This window comes from Fukomys damarensis, unplaced genomic scaffold, assembly GCF_012274545.1.
Source record: "Fukomys damarensis isolate Sample0158 unplaced genomic scaffold, DMR_v1.0_HiC HiC_scaffold_24, whole genome shotgun sequence".
Lineage (NCBI taxonomy): Eukaryota > Metazoa > Chordata > Mammalia > Rodentia > Bathyergidae > Fukomys > Fukomys damarensis.
The window spans coordinates 9601522-9621130 of record NW_022900936.1 but is presented as its reverse complement, the minus strand read 5'-3'; the positions used below and the strand labels follow the sequence as shown (position 1 = coordinate 9621130).

The 19609-nt window shown below is 39.0% G+C and overlaps 2 protein-coding genes across 4 annotated transcripts in view; both read right to left on the bottom strand.

Moving 5' to 3' along the window:
* Donson (DNA replication fork stabilization factor DONSON) overlaps positions 1-92 on the bottom strand; it is an 8111-nt gene extending 8019 nt beyond the window's left edge. The window contains exon 1 of the mRNA XM_010608717.3: positions 51-92. Coding sequence (XP_010607019.1) covers positions 51-92 — 42 coding nt within the window. The remainder of the gene's footprint in view (positions 1-50) is intronic.
* The window catches only part of Cryzl1 (crystallin zeta like 1), a 38271-nt gene continuing 18668 nt past the window's right edge, over positions 7-19609 (bottom strand). Inside the window, exons 7-14 of one of the 3 annotated variants that reach the window (XM_010608679.3) lie at positions 10133-10266; positions 8304-8415; positions 6209-6307; positions 4733-4854; positions 3673-3778; positions 1920-1965; positions 1157-1237; positions 7-352 (exon numbers count right to left, since the gene is read on the bottom strand). In XM_010608679.3, the coding sequence (XP_010606981.2) occupies positions 334-352; positions 1157-1237; positions 1920-1965; positions 3673-3778; positions 4733-4854; positions 6209-6307; positions 8304-8415; positions 10133-10266 (719 nt within the window). In that variant the 3' untranslated portion in view covers positions 7-333. Of the gene's footprint in view, positions 1238-1919; positions 1970-3672; positions 3779-4732; positions 4855-6208; positions 6308-8303; positions 8416-10132; positions 10267-19609 lie in introns of all 3 variants that reach the window. The other 2 variants (XM_010608678.3, XM_010608680.3) reach the window with 2 other exon arrangements.

Below are 19609 nucleotides of genomic sequence, written 5' to 3'. Positions count from 1 at the left end.
GTAGCCGGGCACCGAGAGAGCCATGACAAGCGGCGGTAAACGCCACCCGCCCTGCGCTTCCCGCGCGCGCTGGTCCCGCCCCCACGCTGCATCACGTCAGCGCGACGGACAGACGCTACGAGGCCCCGCCCTGCGTGTACCGCCTTCGCAGAGCGTGCGCAATGGCCAACCCGCAAGGCTCGCCCCCCAGCCCCCTTGCTGGGTTGCAGGCAGACGGGTCTCTCGTCTCCGAGTGCAGAGATGATGGGAAGCACGCAGTCCAGCGCCAGTGGACACTGTCTTGTTGGGCACCGAAATAGGTGAACCCTGCTTAAGTCCACCACAGGGATGTGTTCAGACCCTGGTATGGCGCCTGCATGGAAAGCAAACGTCACACTTAGGTGATGGGCTGTCGATCTGGTAACTTTCAGAAAGCAGAGGCGACTGGAGAGTTGGGGTGGGGGGCGGGCTGCCCCAGCCTAGTCCCCCAGAGAGTACTCTGGAATCAGCATACTCCGAACGCCGAACGCCGAACGCAGCCACCCAACAACCCTGCCGTCCCCTTTCCCAAGGCTTGGCCAGCCTACACCCGGGGAAACACTCGCAGCTGTCACAGGCAGTTACTGGGATCCGCTTGTTTGATCCTGGGGAAACTTAAGAGTGCATGAATATTTGAAAACAAAAGTTAAGTGCCTATTGGCTCGATCCTTTGAGACCTGAAAATATATTCAAATGCTTAAATTATGACTGCAGAGTCTTGTTAAGGAAGATGTTAAGAATGGGTTCATAAAAGATTAGTAACATTGCTTTGACAGTACATTTACAGCAAAGGCCTGTAATAGATTTATCAATAGAATAGCGTGGGTTTTGCTGAAAGCAGCAGTTTTCTTCATGAAAGAATTTATAACAGAGGTACAATGTACAGAAACAAAAACTAAAAAGGCTTTCTGAATATTTCCTTCAGATGTTGTGGAATTATCCCTATCACTTGCATAACAATGCAAAAACTTTCCAAATACATTAAATAACTGAGAATCTTGTCTTAACAAGAAAACATAATAATGGGACAACTTGCTTTTTTTTCTTCCTTGATCTTTTTTTCTCAATTTTCCAGCTTTCAATACTGGTCTTCCAAATGAGGTCTAAGAAATAAGAAAATTAAAATAGAACAACTTGCTTTTTTCTTCCTTGACTTTTCTGAACAACTTCCATGTAAACTTTTGCTTCATACAGTGGGACGGGTTCATCCAACTGAGGTCTGTGAAAGAAAAATCATTACAAATGTCAGTGTAGTTACAGATGAACAGAACACACAGGATGGCAGTTGACAGTTGCTGTAGTGCTTGTATAAGCAAATTATTCAAACAAACTTGTCCATTACTGTTTCTACAGTTGAAAGTTATTAGATTTTCAAGGAAAAAAAAAACCCTACAAAATCCCCTCCCTACTGTACGAGTCATAAACACATCTAATTTAAACAAAGAAACATACTTATCCTTCTTTTCAAGCTATGGATTAGTTCAAGTTGTTTTGGGAGGGATAATGAAGAGCAAAGGCTGAGGTGAAGAACACAACGGCAGGAAAACTCACAGGCTACTAGGCTACTTCTATCAGCACTTACTGGCACACTCCCTAGGTACACCTTGAGAAATTAAAGAGCATCTAACCCAGTGATGGCAAAACTTTTAGAGCTTTAACTGAAACAAACAGCCTGATGGGGCATGCATGCTGTAGGTTTGCCACTACTGAACCTAAATAAGAAAATATGGAGGCAACAGGTGTACTGTAAAACAAAAAGGAAATGCCCACTGCATCTCCCAGAGAATAGAAAAGTAAACAAGAACAATGATTTCTCTGCCTGCCTCGCAAGTGCAAGGACTCCAGTTTGATCTCGGTACCAAAAATCAAACCAAAACAATGATATGATTACTTTAGCATACCTAAAAACACCAGCTGATAACTTCTCCATCACGTCTTTTAAGATGCGTAGCTGGAAGGACTGTTAAGGTGGCAATACAAGAGGACAGAGGATTAAATAAAACCATTCAATTAAGCAAAAGATGTTAGGCAGATTACTTTCTCACTCACAGTTCTGCACTATCACAAATACTAAATGTCACAGAAATTATGTAATCTGTCAAGTCTAAGACAGAGAAATAATGTGAAATTGCTGGTGGAGTAACAGAGCCTGAACTAAGAACAAGTGATGAGAACAGCAAGCCTAGTGTCCAAGTGATGACCACTGTTACCCAATGGATGGCAATGTAGTGCGCATTCATTTCTGCACTATGTATGGTACTTAGTACTTACATTAGGTACATATACATTTAGAAATTAATCTGGTTGGTGGCATGCTGAAAATTTGCAGAAAAGTTAGTAATTGTGTATGTCACTAACAATCAAAATAATAATGTAAAAATTGAGAAAAGTATTTTGGTAATTTAATTTGCAAAAGATCTAACTTCCTGTTTCCAATCTCTGCAAGCTCTTTTTCTACTTTTGTTAATGAAACTGCCACCTGTGCATGTGTGTGTACAGACGCTCCACAAATTATGATGAGATTATGTACTATTAAACCCACTGAAAACTGAAAATATTCTAAATCAAAGGGGCACTGAAGGCTGGGTGTGGTGGTGCATGCCTATAATCCCAGCTCTTGGGAGATGGAGGCAAGAGAAGAATCACTGTGGGTCTGAAGCCAGCCAGGGCTACATAGTGAGTTTCAAGGTTAGCATGAACTGCATAGGGAGACCTTGTCTCAAAAACAAAAACAAACAAACAAACAAAAACAAAACAAAACAAAAAAAACCCACAAGGGGCTGGGGATTTAGCTCAGTGGTTCTGCCACCTGCCTCACAAGCAAAAGGTCCCTAGTTCAATCCCTGTAACAAAAAATAAAACCCCAAAACCAAAAACCAAACCAAACAAATAAACATTCAGACTTAGGTAGACATGGGTACATGCTGTAATCCCAGCTACTAGGGTAGCTGAGGCAGGAAGATTGCACATTTGAGGCCAGCCTGGGCAATTTAGCAGGACCCTATCTCAAAATACAAAACAAAAAGGGCTGAAAATGTAGATCAGTGTGACACCCTGGGTTCAACCATTAAATAAATAGTATATAAATAATTTTTCTTTTTTTAGTATTGGGGATTGAACACATGCCTTTGCACTTGTGAGGCAGGTGGCAGACATAAATAAAATTTAAAAAGTAAATCAGACACATCCTTAGTTGAAGATTTCCTATCAATAAAAATTGTAAAAACCAACTCTTTACTTCAGATGAACACACTGAAATGTTTTGTGCACTGGCACAACGTGGGGTAAGTGCACAACCTTCCAATAGAATGTATAAGGTCAGGTTAAAAACAAAACCTACTTTTGGTTAATGTCCTACTCAGGAACAGGAGAATGCCTGAGGGTGACTCTTGCTCTGCCACTTGCTGGCTGTGTCCCTGGGGATAGGAGAACCTCTCTATGCTTTAGTTTCTTCCCCTTGAAGTAGAAATAATAGTGGCACTTAGATCTTGTAGGGTTGTTTCGTGTTTAAATGAATACCTGCAAGGCACTTAGAACATGGCGTATGAAGGCAAAGTAAGCAGCTAAGTATAATTTCTTATCACAATGAGAGGATTTATGAGTAGAGCACAAGACACATTTCAAGTTAGAAACTCAATCAAATAAAAAGGATATAAAGATACTTTCCCTGCTGTACATTTGACAAATTCCAAACTTCATCATTTAGGAAAGCTATCGTTGCTCCCTTGAGGAAAAGGCGATGGCTATCTGGAGGGTCCAACTTCAATAGGATAAACAAAGACCAGTCAGATAGCGTGAGGTAAACAGAAGGGCACTTGGCATCGTGAGCCAAACATCTACACAAGTTAATGTCTATGTCACCAAAAGTCAGCACATACACTTTCACTATGTTTTCTATTTCATGAAACAGCAAGGTGTAAAAAAGATAAGGCAGACACACGGTCAATATAGAACCCTGGCGACGAATTGCTATGGGTTTCTGGCCATTGTACTCATGGTCGACTTCATGAATATGTTGGGAAGTCGACGAAGACTGGAATATGAGAAAAACAGTATTTGCATATCAACTATCATATAATTATTTAAAAACAACTGTTGCAAAATATAACTGTGGGCGTTAACTTATCTATACACATGTAATAATTCCAATTTCAGTAACTAGGAAATTGTAATAGCATTATACAGAAATATTTTGCTAAATATATGCCAACAATGTTTGTTACTAAGAAAAAAATATTTGAAACAATTTAAAAATTCAGAGGTCATTATTTTTAATTTACCACATAACACTGTAATTAATTCTAATTACAATTAAATGAATTGCAAATACAATTGGAGACACCCCCCCCAGGCAGTATTTCAACATTTTGACCAACATAGACCTAAAACCAAAAAAGGCTACATTTCTTTAAACATAGGGGTTTAATTCAGAAATTGGACTTATTAGCCAAGCATGGTGGCGCAAGCCTGTAATCCCAGCACTCGGGAGACTGAGGCAGGAGGATCACTGTGAGTTCAAGACCAGCCTGGGCTACATAGTGAGTTCCAGAGCAGTCTGAACTACATAGTGAGACTCTGTTTAAAAAAAAAAAAAACAGAAAGAAAGAAATTGGACTTATTGAGCCAGACCATACCTCAAATAAAACTGAGGCTGTACTTTATGTGAATTACATTCTTTGGTGCATTAGTAATGCTTTACTGTTTCTGATAATACCTGAAGGTTTTCTTCTGTTGTTACCCAGTGGCCTCCGACACCCAGAAGTGTGATGATATCGTGCTTATGTGGCAGTAGCTGTAATTTTACAGGTGGTTCATCATCTTTATTATATAATCTCACTTATAAGCGAAGAGTTAAAAAACAGAGAGAGAAAAATATATTTTATAATAACTTGAAAACTTATTCTTCAAGTAACTTCTTTACTTTTAAATATAGGACCACAAAAGCATACTTCTCAGAAAAAGGCAACATGCAGTATATTGAAGTATCTTAAACCACACTTTTTACAATAAAACTGGTCATAAAATTTTTTCAATGTTTAAAAATAAATGTAATAAAGTCTACTTTCATTTGGAAATCAAGCAAGGTAATATAATATACATAATTTAGCCTTATAATGCTAATTATAACAATATACCTTTATACAATCAAATGCATTGCTTTCTGATTAAAATATCATAGGCTTAAGGTAAACTTGGATGTAATTACTGAAATACATACTTAAAAAAATGATGTCAATGAAGTATATTCACTTCTGCTGAAAGATTTTTTGGGAGTTAATTTCAATTTTTTTCTCAAATTATTATTATTATTATTTTTTTTTGTACTGTAGATTGATCCCTTTACACTGAGCATATCCTAAGTCCTTTTTAAAAAAACTTTTTTATATTGAGATAGGTTCTTGCTAAGTCATGGAACTGCCTAGGCTGGGCTGGAACTTCCGATCCTCCTGCTTCAGCCTCCCAGAGTGCTGGACTTACAGGTGTGTCCTAGAAAATACAGTGTTTCTTAGAAACATCCATGACGGTCAGAGCTGTGTTCATAAACAGAAGCACTTTGCAGGCTGGTTGCACCATTCCTTTAGAGTGAGAGCACTACCTAAGCATGTGTGGATTAGATATTACCAGATTTTGGTTCAACTAAAAAAGTTCAAGAAAGGGAAAATGGAATAAAATTGCATATATTCTATAAATAGAAGCTACAGAAGTCAACTATGTAATAAGTAAGCAGCCACACATAGTGAAAGAGAGTGTCAGCATCTGGGAGCAACTGAGCAAATGCAGTTTTAAGTTTTTTAATAGAAATTTGTTATCTGTTACTTCAATTTGAAGGGCTATGCTTTAAAAGGCAAGCACAGCCTCTCTGCCAGTGAAACAAGGATAACAATGGAGTAAAATGAGGGTGGTCCAATCTAAACAGACACATGTTTAGTTAGAAACAAAGCTCCAGGCTGTGGATGCAGCTCAGCCGGAACACCGGCCTAGCATACATGAAGCCCTGAGTTCAATACCCACTAATGTAAAAAATAAAATCAAAACCCCTCAAAACAAAACTCCACACAAAAAGAAATCCTCAAATTAAAGGCGCCGTTCAATAAATGCATTAAAAGTCATTCCCTAGTTATAGCTTTTTCTGGAATCCATCAAACTAAAAAAGTCACACAGGCTAACTACAGATTTCACAAGTACCCACCTCCAGCATCTAGCACAATATCTACTCCCAGGCCACCTGTTTCTTCCAAACAGCTTTCAGCAATGTGGACTTTCCCAGTAGAGATATCAATCACTCGAGCTGGAAAAGGCAGGAAATCAGGCAATTGCACTGTTCTCTTTGTGACTAACTCAAATAAATCAGGGAAAAAGGTAAACAAAATCAAGCAGAGATCTGTTCTATGAAATGAATTAAGCAGTCCAAAAAATTACTAAATTTAAATAAGAAAAGTCAATTTCAAGGTATTTTTTTCTCATCGGATCTAATACTGGTGAGGATCAATCTAAATGGAGTGGTATATCCAATAAAGTAAAAATATGAGCAGCTTTGGACAAGGAGGCCCAAGGCTGGTGTGCTGACAAAGGAAACTATCTCTAGTCATAGGAGACGTTGCCAGTATATATATATCATATACGTTATGACGTGAACTGGAAGATCCAACAGTTTAAGTATATTTAGATTTGAGATTAGTGCTAAAAATACAAAAATATATTTATGTATAATGGTGTGTATCAACTAGATGTTTTATCTTTTTTCAGTGGTAGAAAGCTCCCATCTATCTCCTTACTCCCCCAAATAGAGAAAAATCCTGAAGGTAAAGAAAAGGAGTGAGATTATTTTTAGCAGTTAGTGAAAATTAAACTAATTTTTACAGGCTACTTTTTTTCTTGGTGTTTTGAGACAGGACCTCACTATGTAGTTCACAAGGCCTTGAACTCACTATGTAGCCCAGGCTAGCCTTGAACTCATGGCGATCCTCTTGCCTCAGCCTTCTGAGTGCTGGGATTATGAGTGTGCACTGCCATGCCTGGCTTGACGTTAAAGTATTCATTAAAAGAAAAACCAATCATATTAATATGCTAATAGGAAAATGTAAATGGAGAGAAATGATATTAGCCAGCATTTAAAGTAGCAATGACATGTTTATATTTTGTTATTTTTATTATTTATTTTAAAATGTATACTCCATTTTCGTATCATTTAACACCTTACTGAAAAGAATTCTTCAGAGCTGCTTGGATTAGAAGTGTAGTTCAACAGTAATCTGGGTTTTGGGAGGGACTGGGGTGGGAAGACAAAAGGAAAAGAGGACTGAAGCAGCTTAGGAAGAGCAGGACCCAGAAACTTTGCCTTTAACACTACCATTTCTGCTCTTTTTCATTCTGTTTTCTTCTTTTCTTTTTGTGGTGCTCGGGATCAAACCCACAGCCTCACACATGGTAGGCAAGTGCTCTGCCACTGACCTACAACCCCTTATTTCCAAATCTCTTCTTTCTTCTTTTCTCCTCCTTTTAGCCCTTATATTACCTTCCTTCCATTTCCTGGTTATCTCTGCCAGATACAGAAAGCAACAATGGTAGCGTGGACTTTAATGTTCAAACACTATTACAGTCCTTCCTTGGGGAAGCTAGTGAAATTCTGAGAAGCTATTCCTGGGTGTCCAACCTAAATTCCCGAGGACCTGAGGAAAGACCCACATTACCTCAATGAGCATTATTCCTTCTAGCCTGCCTTCACATTAGCTATGCTCATCATCCTCTTTGTTCTACCTCTGCTAGTTTCTCCATTCCTTTTTATTTTTCTTTTCTCAGTTTCTATTTTTTTTTCTTCTGGTCCATTATCAGTGCTGTTTAGATAGGTTCAATCTTGTCAACAGCCTTTACCATGAACTGCTCATCGTAAACTGTACCTGACTTGAAAAAGGGTCATCTGCTTTCCAGTGTGTAACAGAAAACAGACTGCTTCAGAGGGTAAATAAGTTGAGAAACATACCAAGTGATGTAAAAATATACTCATTTTATTCACTGAAACCAAAGATGCAACAGCTATGTCTAAACTGTGTTAAAGTTTGCTTAATTTAAACCTGGGGAAGCTGTTACAATGAGACAAAAACGAACAAACAGAGAAAGATGTTATGTTTAAAAAACTTTTATGTGAATTTGGATTCAGCACAGATATTAACTGCATTTAAGAAACAACTCTCATTTGGGATTCTGCACTTTGTTTCACCAGTGCAATTTTTTATGTCCTTACAAAATGTCATGTGGTAAAATCTGCACTGAGGAATGTTACTCACCTACAGGAGGTCTAAGTCTTTCAAGGTGCTGCTTGTCTTCCAGGCTGCAGGCTGTAGAGATTACTCTGGCTCCTCTGTGGTGTGCTAATTGAATGGCTATTGTGCCGAATGCCTGTGTGGAAACACATACACACAAAAGATTAACACATCCATTTTGCTTAGACTGTTTAATAAAGCGTAATTCTTGTTGGGTGTGGTGGTGCATCCCAGCATTCAGGAGGCGGAGGCAGAAGGATCATTCTGAGCTCGAGGCCAGCCTGAGCTACACAGTAAATTCACGGCCAAACTGGATTACATAGCAAGACCCTGACTCAACAAAAAAAAAAGTATAATTTTATAGAGTCATTTCAATATATTTTATTTTTAAATTTAAAAAAATTTTTTTTCCAGTACCAGGAATTGAACTCAGGACTTTGTGCTTGCCAGGCAGGCATGGCACTGCTGAGCTACATCTCTCTCCCTCTGTGTGTGTGTGTGTGTGTGTGTGTGTGTGTGTGTGTGTGTGTGTGTATATATATATATATTTTTTTTGTACCAGGGATCAAACTCAGGACCTTGTGCTTGTGAGGCAGGTGGGGCAACCACTGAGATAAATCCCTGGCCCACTTTAATGTATTTTTAAATGCTATGTAATAGGAGGAAAAATTACAGACAAATTTAGTGGTGGAAACATGTGATTTCTTCAGGAATGGTGGAGAAGCTGCATGTGCCAAGGATACAGGGCCACATTAACCATGGTCAAGAGAGAAAAATGGGCCTGTCTTGCTGATGGTCTGGGCTAATGATGTAGTCCCTGTGGGAGTCCAGCTACTTCTTTCTCTTTGGAGAGCAAAGCACTTTAAAAGCTCCATCTCCTTTTGGATCCATGGGGTAAGCTCAAGGAAACAATGCCATCCCAATGTTGGCCATCAGCAGAAGCCCAGGCTGAAGATAGTTTCCCTTTTTTTCAAAGAAAAGAAGATAGAAAATAAAACCATAAATTCATGTGAAAAATTTGAAACTTTAAAAAAATTATATTTAATTGTATTCTTTTAGTGTCTTTAACTTTTGCTTTGAAGCTACATCCTCAGCCCTTTTTATTTTAAGACAGGGTCTAAGTTGCCAGGTTGATCTTAAAATTGAGATCTTCTTGCTTCAGCTTTCTGAGCACCCGAGATGACAGGTGTGCCCCACCAGAGATGGCTTCCATTGTTTTTTTTAATGTTATATGTAATATGTTTCAATGAGTACATTTTGACCTGTGTGATCCATCTATAAAATATCAAAACTTTATCCACATAAATATGGGAGATCAGATACCAAACTGGCAAGGAGCTCTGAAGTATGAATTCAAAGGCTCATGAGCTATTGAGGCTTTGTGTAACAGGAATGAAAGTGGTGTGAACAGCAGTGTAGCCTAGTGGTACAGTGCTTGCTTAGCATATGCAAGGCCTTATATTTGGTCTCCAGCACTGGGGGAGAGGGGAAGGCCAATGTGTTCTTTAATGGACTAGAAGGTTCAAAGTAATTAGAAAATAGCCAAGTGCAGCGGCATAAGCCTGTAATCTCCACTTGGGAAGCTGAGGCAGGAGAACTGTAAGTCTAAGTCCAGCCTGGACAACTTATCAAGACCCTGTTTTAGAAAACCAAAAAAGCTATCCTTTATAAGGAAATGTGAAATTGGCAAAGAAACCAGTTAACGATATATTGGCAAGGAACTGGCAAATGGATGGCTCATTTCTAAATTCCCTATGCTTATGGTATGAGCTACATCTCCAGCTACTTTTATATGCATATATATATATATATATTTCTATAGTCTGTTTCTTAACAAAATCACTGGCACCCACACTTGCTCCGTCCATTATCAGCACCGATTTCCCGGAAGAGAGATGAGAAAGGTAATGCAGAGCTGTATAGGCTCGGACTCCATCCCGAATCGTTGCAGCCGCTTCTGTCCACGTGACCTTTTCTGGTTTATGAACTATCACAAAGAGGGAGAGGAAACAACCCATTAGCAAGTTCCATTTGTACTACCTCCTAGAGTGATTTCTCTCTATCTCTGCCACCAAGGGTGCTAGCACAATACAAACCTGACCTGTTATTTTTCACCTGCTTTACAGTTTCCCTGTTTTGATTCTTTCCCACACACATATGAAAGTATATACATTTTCAACACAGGAAACAAGGCGAGTGTATTCTTAATTTCTTTATTGTGAAACAGAACACATGGCAAAAATACATGAAACATAAAGTGTAAGAATAATAAATGCAGCCAGGTATGGTGATGCACACCCCAAACCCCAGCACTTAGGAGGCTGAGGCAGGAGGATCACTGGGTTCAAGACCAGCCTGGACTACACAGTAGGTTCACAGTCAGCCTAAGCTACACAGCAAGACCCTGTGTCAATCCCTCTCCTCACAATAGCTTGAGCCCAGCCTGGGCAGCTCAGTAACTTAGGGAGAGATTGTCTCAAAATAAATAAATAGAAAAAAGGATATGCCCCAATATAGCAAAAACAAAAACAAAGAAACAAAAAAACCCTGACGGTGAAATCTCACCCCCGAGAGCTGGACCTGGGCCTGGAGTGGCCTAGACACTGACATCTAAAGCCCAGGAATCATCCTACACCTTGCACGGCTATCCAGTTAGCAGCCTCCCCTCGCTCCACCAGAGGTCGCCCCATGCTGACTCCATTTTTTTCTTTTCTATAATTTATCACTCTAGCATGCATTCCTAAACAGTATCATTTAATTTTGCCTGGTTTTGAACTTTATCAAAATAGAAACGCATCTTATGCATTCTTTCCTATCTTGCCTTTTACACGCTTTTTACATTTTCTTAAGGATATATCCTTTTTTGTGTCTTTTAATTTGGGAGGCTTTTATGGTATATTTATTGTACTGGGATTTGAACTCTGGGCTATTGCACTGAGCTACATTCCCAATCCTTTATTATTATTATTGTTGTTGTTGTTGTTGTTGTTGTTATTATTATTATTATTATTATTTTGGTTGTTTGTTCTGAGACAGAGTCTCACTATGTATTCAGACTGGCCCTGAATTCACTGTGCAGCCCAAGCTGACCTGGAACTCAAGGCAATTCTCCTGCTTCAGCCTCCAAGTACTGGGATTACAGGTGTATGTCACCATGCCCAGCCTATGATTTTTATTTTGAGACAGAGTCTAAGTCACTAAATTGACCAGGCTGGCCTTGAACTTGTAATCCTCTTGCCTCAGCCTCCCAAAAGGTGTGTACCACCACATCTAGCTTCATTTCTGTTGTTTAATGTGTTTCACTATGTGGAAATACCTTCGTTTGGTTACTTTTCTCCAGCTGATGAATACTTGCACTATCTTTAATTTTTGCCAGTTAAACACAATGCTAAGAATGTTCTTGTGTAAATATTTTCTTGCATGATACTTACTCTGGAATAGGAATTCAGGTGCCAGCGTATATCAATTTTAACTTAACGACAAACTTGCAGAGTGCTTGTGTCACTGCAGTGTCCTATGCTGTGAAAGTCTTTTTCAACCTTAAATAGTAGATTTATTCATTTTTTTCCCAATCATGTGGGCACGTAAGGGTTTCTTACTGTGATTTGAATTTGTTTCTCTTTATTTTTTAAAAAAGTTGAGCATCTTCCCATGTTTGTTAGCATTCTGGAATTCCTTTGGGTGAAGTGACCAAGTCTTTGTCAAATTTCCTATGCTCTTTTTCTTTATTGATACCTAGAAACTCTTCGCATAGTCTAGTACATTGTATATGTATATTTATGTGCTGTAAAGAGAATGATTCCTTTTTTTCAGTACTCCAGATGGGAAGTGTTTTAGATTTTAGAATATTTACATAAAGAGCTACTGTATGGAACCCATGTCTAAACATGAAATTCATTTATATTTCTCATATATCTTATACATACAGCCTAAAGGGAATTTTATACAATATATTTATTTATTTATTGGCACTGGAGATTGAATTCCAGTCCTTGCACTTGCGAGGCAGCTCCAGAACCACTGACCTAAATCCCCAGTCTATGATTTTTTTTTTGGAACCAGGGATCAAACTCTGGTCCTTGTACTTGTGAGGCAGGTGTATACAATATTTTTAGTGTGTATGTTTGTTTTGTATCGGGAACTGAACTTTGGATCTTGTGCTTACAAGGCAGGCATGGAGCCACTGAGGGGCATAATTTTTTGTTTTTTGGGTTTTTTTTGGTACCAGGGATTGAATTCACGATCTTGTGCTTGCAAGGAAGGTGGTGGAACCATTAAGCTAAATTCCCAGGCTGTGTGTGTTTGTTGTGACTGTGACCTGTCACATGAGATCAGGTATAAAATGTTTCAATTGTGGCACTATGTTGGTGCTCACAAAGTTTTAGATTTTGAAGTATTTTTGTTTTCAGATTAGGATGCTGGACATGCATTTAACTTTATGGCTTTTCTTTTCAATTACTGGAATGGACTCTGAAAATATGTGTTGGAATGATTCTTTTAAAACAAGTAATATTCCAGCACTTGTCTGCTTAAGATCCATCAACAGGCAGTCATTTCTGTTATTTAAGAGGCTGAGGCAGGAAGATGGCAAGTTTGAGGTAGGCCTGGGCAACTTAATGAGATATTGTCTCAAAAAAAAAAAAAATAAGGTTGTAGACATAGCTCAATTCCCAGTACTGGGGGGAAAAAATAAGTCAATAGGTTTCCACTGCATTTGGAACAAAATGCATACTTTAAAAAAAAAATTTCTTTGTGTCTGACTTTTCTGCACCTCACTATTTAATTTTTGTGTAAATTTTGTTGTAAACTGAGTATGATTCTTTTCACAATACAAGCAGTCCTTTCTCATTTTACTTAATGACAGTAGTTAGATGGCATGGCCACAGAGCATCAGCACTGCATCAGTGACACTCCAGTGCCATCTAGTGGGAAAGAGGAGCATTCAGCCATCCATGTTGGAAATGTTCAGGCAGACGGGCAGGGAATCAAAACTGTGAGAACATGCTAAGTACCGGGTGACAGCCGACACAGTACATCATTTCTTATGAAATTAAGACAGCTGTGATATAAATTTTTGTGGTGTTTCATCCTTGGTTTTTGCTCATAATTCCTGCAGCCCTTGTTATTTCCTGAATGACCAGAACTATAAGCATAAGCATAAGCATATCTATTTATCTATCTATCTATCTATCTATCTATCTATCTATCTATCTATCTATCTTTGGTCTTGGTTCCTAAAGCATCTTCAGAGTAATAAAGATAAAAGAAAGCCTTTTATGATGTTGGAGCGCTTTTTTTCGTGCTCCTCTCTCTGTCTCTGTACCACTCTTTCTGTCTCTCCTTCCCTTGTGCTTCTTTACCTGCTCCTTCTTCTCCCCAGTGCAGGCCACAGAAACTAGAAATTCTGCTCCCTAAGGCAAGTCAGAGAAACTAAAAATATATCATCACCTTCTCTGGCCTTTCTGTCTTAGGGCTGGCCTGGCCATAAAAAAATTCTGACATACCTTATCTGAAAGTAGACCTTACAGCCTCCATTTCACAGGGGTCTGGCCCCATCTCAGGGAGCAAGGAATGCTGCAAAAAGAGGCCAAGAAGATTCTGAACGTAGAGGCCTTGCTGAGTTTCTCCATGTGGTCTACTGGCATTAGGTGATGTCTGTTTGTCTAAGCACATCTCTACAGGGCTGCCCATGCTTTAATCATGCCTATCAATAAAGCCTCCGTTTAAAAAAATTCCCAAAGGACGGGTTGAGAGATTCTTGACAGGTTAACATGAAAGCTTGGGGGAAGGTGAACAAGAACACATTCACATGCTGGAAGGGCAGCTGCCCCAACTCGACAGGGACAGAAGCGCCTGTGCTCAGGACTCTCCCACAGCTTACCCTATGAATGTCTTCATCTGGCTGCTTATTCATAGCCTTTAAGAATCTTTCATAATGAATAGGCAAATATATTTTCCTGAGTTCTATAATCTATCCTAGCTAATTAATTGAGCTAGATTGGAACCCGAACGTGTAGCAGTTGGTCAGAAATACTAAGGCTCAGACTTGTGACTGCCTCTGAAGGAAGCGCACTCCTGTGGGCCTACATCCTAGATCCATGGGATCTGATGCTATCTCCTGATGCAGAAAGCATCAGGATGAAGGAGGATTAGAGGATGCCCAGCTGATTGCTTGCTGGCGAGAGAAATTCCCACACATGTTGAGGTCACTTCAGAAGGTGTCTATGTTGTATGTCAGTTTGGGTTTATTTCTTCTACCCAGTAGCTATTCTCTCAATATTATGGATTATGAATTAATCTGCCTAAGGCCATATAGCAAATAAGGTGAATGTATGACTGACACTTCATGCTCATCCTCTGTATAACTGATTTATGTGGCCTTCTGGGGGAATATTTTTATCATAAGCACTGAGTCTACTGTATTTTATTAAACTATCAATCATGCAGTCCTTAATATTAAAGGCAATAAAACTGGGTTTAAGATTTCAAAGATTCTGTCAGGTGTGGTAACACACGCCTATAATCTCAGCACTTGGGAGGCTAAAGCAGCCACAAGTTCGAGGCCAACCTGGGCTACATGGTGAGTTTAAGACCAGCCTGAACTAATAGTGAGATCCTGTCTCAAAAAAGAAACAAACAAACAAACAAACTAAGAAAACAAACAAATAAAAAAATTGCATAGTCAAATGTAGGTTAAGATCCTTGCTTTTGCATTAAGTAGTCAATGGGTGCTTATTATGTTATATAAACTAACTAAATAAAAGACAGCAATGTGTGGATCAATAATAACTGTATCAGTACAATGAATTATAATTTCAAAATGAATTATAATTTCATTTTTCTTTCTTTTTTTGGTACTGGAAATCGAAATTTCATTTTTAAAAAAAATTTCATTTCTTTCTTGCTTAGGTCCAAAGTAATAAGAAGACAGTGCTGAAATGTGTCCCACGTTTTGAAATGAAAAACAAAATTATGTTTGAGAGAATGACTTAAGAACCGAAAGTAGGAAAGAGCTGGTGGAATCACTCAGGTTTTAAACTGCCGTCACGACTGCACAGGATGAATGGCACACTTGGGGAGGTGGTCTGGGAGCTTGTTCCTCAGCTTGGGGAAAGAACAGACTTTTTTGGGTTGATGGTGACTGAGCACTCAGTTCTGTCAACAATTTCTAGGCAAAGAATTAACAGAAACTCAGAGTTGTGGTAAAGTAAAATTTTCTACTGCAAAGCTTCATGAAACCTATGGAAATTATTCCCCTTTTCACAAAAGGATGAGCTGCAGACAATGCAGAGGTTGTCCAGTGGGACTCACTGTCGGATGAGGTCAGCACACCCAGGAGGTTGCAGGAGGTGACTTTAAGAAAATGGCCTTTCTTAAAGCCCTTCTTGTGAAGAAATGTTTCACTGAGTTTTCTTTCTTAAAGAATCTGAAATTGCTTTGTTCTGTATACTCTGATGGATTTTTGGACTATAATCTATCCTCCTGATTTTACAAATAATCAGGAAAATAAAAGGTCATTTGTGTGGTTCACCTGTGTTAGCTTTAACTTTCAGTATATTGATTCTCTAATTTGCCTTGCTCCTTCAGGGCCCTGTTATAATTCTCCAATATTCAGTCATGCCTACAGAAATGGGCCTTGCTTACTGCTGTCTCTTTAATAGCTCACTTTCTACAGCAATTTGGGCTACTTAGTAAAAACTGAGGTGTGGGAGTCCAAACTAAAGGTTTTAGCTGACTCCATATTCACAAAGTTCTCAAAGGAAAAGGGCAGGAAGGGCTATACAAGGAATCTCTCGGACCCCTTTTCACTGTGCACAATCTCAAAACAGCTATGGATCAGATTCCCACTGCATAGTATTTGAAAGAGATCTCCAGCTCTCAGAAGAAGACACACTTTTGGCTCTGTATCATGGCTTACTATACATCTAAATAAGCACAGGTTTCAGATTTCTGGAAAAGTTAAAAAAATATATATATGTATATATTTTGGTACGGGGGATCAAACTCAGGACCTTGCTCTTGAAAGGCAGGCGGTGGCCCCACTGCGCTAAATCCCAGTTCTTAAAAAAATAATTTTTAATAAAACATAGAACTAAGTATGACTTACTTAATATTTTATTATTTTAGAAATGAAATTCCAATGCTTGGTAGCCTAGTTCAAGTTACTGTATGGGCTCAACTGTGTAAGTTTCTGGTTCTGGTAGTTCAAAATACACATTAGCAGGGCTGGGGATTTAGCTCAAGGGCACCGCACCTGCCTCGAAAGCAAGGTCCTGAGTTTAATCCCTGGAGTGGGGGGATTAGCTTCTGCCCCCAACAGGTAGGATTAGAGATTAGATCACTTAAGACAACTCTTGAGAAAACTTTAAATAAAATAGTTTAAGAGCACAAATCAATATACTTTCACCGATAGAAAAAGTATCAAGAGTAACAAAATGAGCCAGAGCATAAGAAATATATATTGGCTGGACCACCATAGTCCCTGTGTACCACGACCCTGACCACATCCTCCTGTGTGTCCACTGAGGTAACCCCCACCTAACTTTGCATCTTTTCTTCTTTTTCTTTGTATTTTTAATACTATATGCTTGACTTTATGTCTGAACTTTTAGTTTTCAATTTGAGATAGGGTCTTGTTAAGGTGCGTAGGTTGGGCTTGAAGTTGTAGTCCTCCTGCCCCAGCATCCCAGAGTGGTGGGATCATAGGTGTGCACACCACACCTGACTGCAACTTGCTTTTAATTTTTTTTGTGGTACTAATAATTGAATCCAGGACCTCTGAACTAAACTACACCCATAGCCCTTTTCAAATATGTTTTTTTGAGACAGTGTCTCACTAAATTACCCAGCCTAGGCTCAAATTTGCAATCCTCCTACCTCAGTTTCTGAGTGCTGGGATTATAGGCATATGTGGCATGTCTGGCTGCATCTTGGTTTTCCCCCCCATTAATTTTATTGGTACATTTTAGGTAAACAATAAAATGACATTTGTCATGGGGAATCTGTACCTCTACATATCTTGGTTCTTATTTTTTTCCCCATCTTCCTGCTTTTCCATCAACCCCTTCACCCCTTCCTATTTACAAAGACTTTGTTTCCATTTTTTTCTTGTATTTCTTTCCCTTCTTTCCTTTCCCTTCCCCAACCCTTCCCACTTCCCCTTCCTCTTTGCACCTTTTCTTCCTGTTTCACATTATCTATTATACATTTTGATCCTCATTTACACTCTCAGTTTCTCACACCAGAGAAACTATTCGGTTTATGTCATTTAAGAGTATGGCCTCAATATGCATCTGCTTAGCTATAAATGTCTCTAGTTTCTCGTTCTTTATGGCTGAGTAGTACTCTCCATTTTATAAAAAACAAAACCCACATCTTCTTTATCCAGTCTCCAGTTGATGGGCAATGGCTATTTCCAAGTTTTAGCTATTATAAACTGTGCCGCTATATGCACCTTATTTTTTTTTTTCAGCTTTAATTGAGTTTATTGGTATGTTTTAGGGATACAGTACAGTTACATTCATTGTTGGGATCTACCCTTCACCCTCCACCCCTGCGCACATACAAACACTTTATTTCCACCTTTTCATTATCTCACATTTTTTAATTTTCCCTTTTTACCCTTCCCCTACCCGTCCCACCTTCCCTACACCTTTAGCTCCTTTCTTCTCATTTCTCAAAGTCAGTAGTCTTATTAGAATCTTATGTATTATTGCAGATTATTCACAGCAGAGAAACTGCTCGGTATGCACCTTATTTTTTTTGAGACAGGGTCTCACCTTGTAGTTCAGGCTGGCCTCAAACTCGTGGCACTCTTCCTGCTTCAGCCTTTTGAGTGCTGGGATTAAGGTGTGAGCTACCTTGCCTGGCTGCAAATTGCTCTGAAACTCAATTTGCTTGTGAGACTCACCCATAAGGACACATCTGGCTCTTATTTCATTAGTCATGGCTGTATAGAATTCACCCAATGAATATCTTTAGTTAACCATTCTCCTGCTGATGGACATCTGGACCGTTTCCAGTTTCTTTCACTATTACAAGCCATACCTCAATGCCTCCTGGTACACATCAACTCTCTGTGTGGTACGCATCAGTACAATTAAAAATCTGCGGTGTATTGATCATCTCCTTTCCTAGATAATGCTAAATGATTCCTAACATTTTAGCAATCACTTAATTCTTGCTGCATAAAAAGTTTCCTTGCCATGTCCTTGCCAATAGTTGGTATAGTGTCTGTCAATCTCATGGGTACACAACAGTATCATTATGTGATTCTAAACCAAAATATTTAGAGGCTAGGTGTCTCTATGTTGCCTAGGCTGACTCTGAACTCCTGTTCTTTTTTTAATTTTTGGGTACTGGGGATCAAATTTGGGACTTTGTACTTTTGAGGCAGGCGGCTGAACCACTGAGCTAAATCCCTGGCCCTAAGGGGTTTTAATTTGCTTTTCTTTGATTACTCAGGTGATGGGGCATTTTTTTACTATGGTTTCACGAAATGTGCGTGTAAATTGAGTAAATGTACTTTTTAAAATTTAATTGTTTTGGTGCCGGGGATTTAGCTCAGCAGCATGGCACCTGCCTGGCAAGCATGAAGTCCTGAGTTTGATCACTGGTACAAAAGAAAAAAAAATTGAATTTTTTTGATGTGCCACAAATTTTTTTTTTTTATTTTTAAATTTTTGGGGGGGTTTATTGAGACAGGGTCTCAATATGTAGTTGAGACTGACCTGGAACTCACTATGTAGTCCAGGCTGGTCTCAAACTCATAGCAATCCTCCTGTCTCAGCCTCCAGAGTACTGGGATTACAGGTGTGTGCCACCACTCCTGGCCAAAAGTTTATTTTTTAAAATATATTTTATTTTACCCCTTACCCCCCACAATACCTCTCTTCTCCATATGTATAAAAGCTTTGTTTCCATTTTTTTCTTTCTATAAAATTTAATTTTTTTGAGACAGGGCCTTGCCATGTAGTTGAGACTGGATGTGAACACACTGTGTAGCCCAGGTTGTCTTCAAACTCACAGCAATTCTCCTGCCCCAGGAGAATCCTGAGTGCTAGGATTACAGGCATGTGCAACAACTGGCAATTAAAACTGAAATATTTAAAATATAAATAAATAAAATATAAATTACTATGGAAAAAATTAACAATGAACACTAGTCAAAAGATCTTAGATATTAGCCATGGAAACCAAACACATTTTTTAAATTTTTTCACATATACTGCCTAGATTTTGTTTACTTTTGTTTCAGTTAATAACCAAGAGTGTCAAGCATGGTGGCTCATGCCTATAATTCCACCACTGGGAGGCTGAGGCAAGAGGGT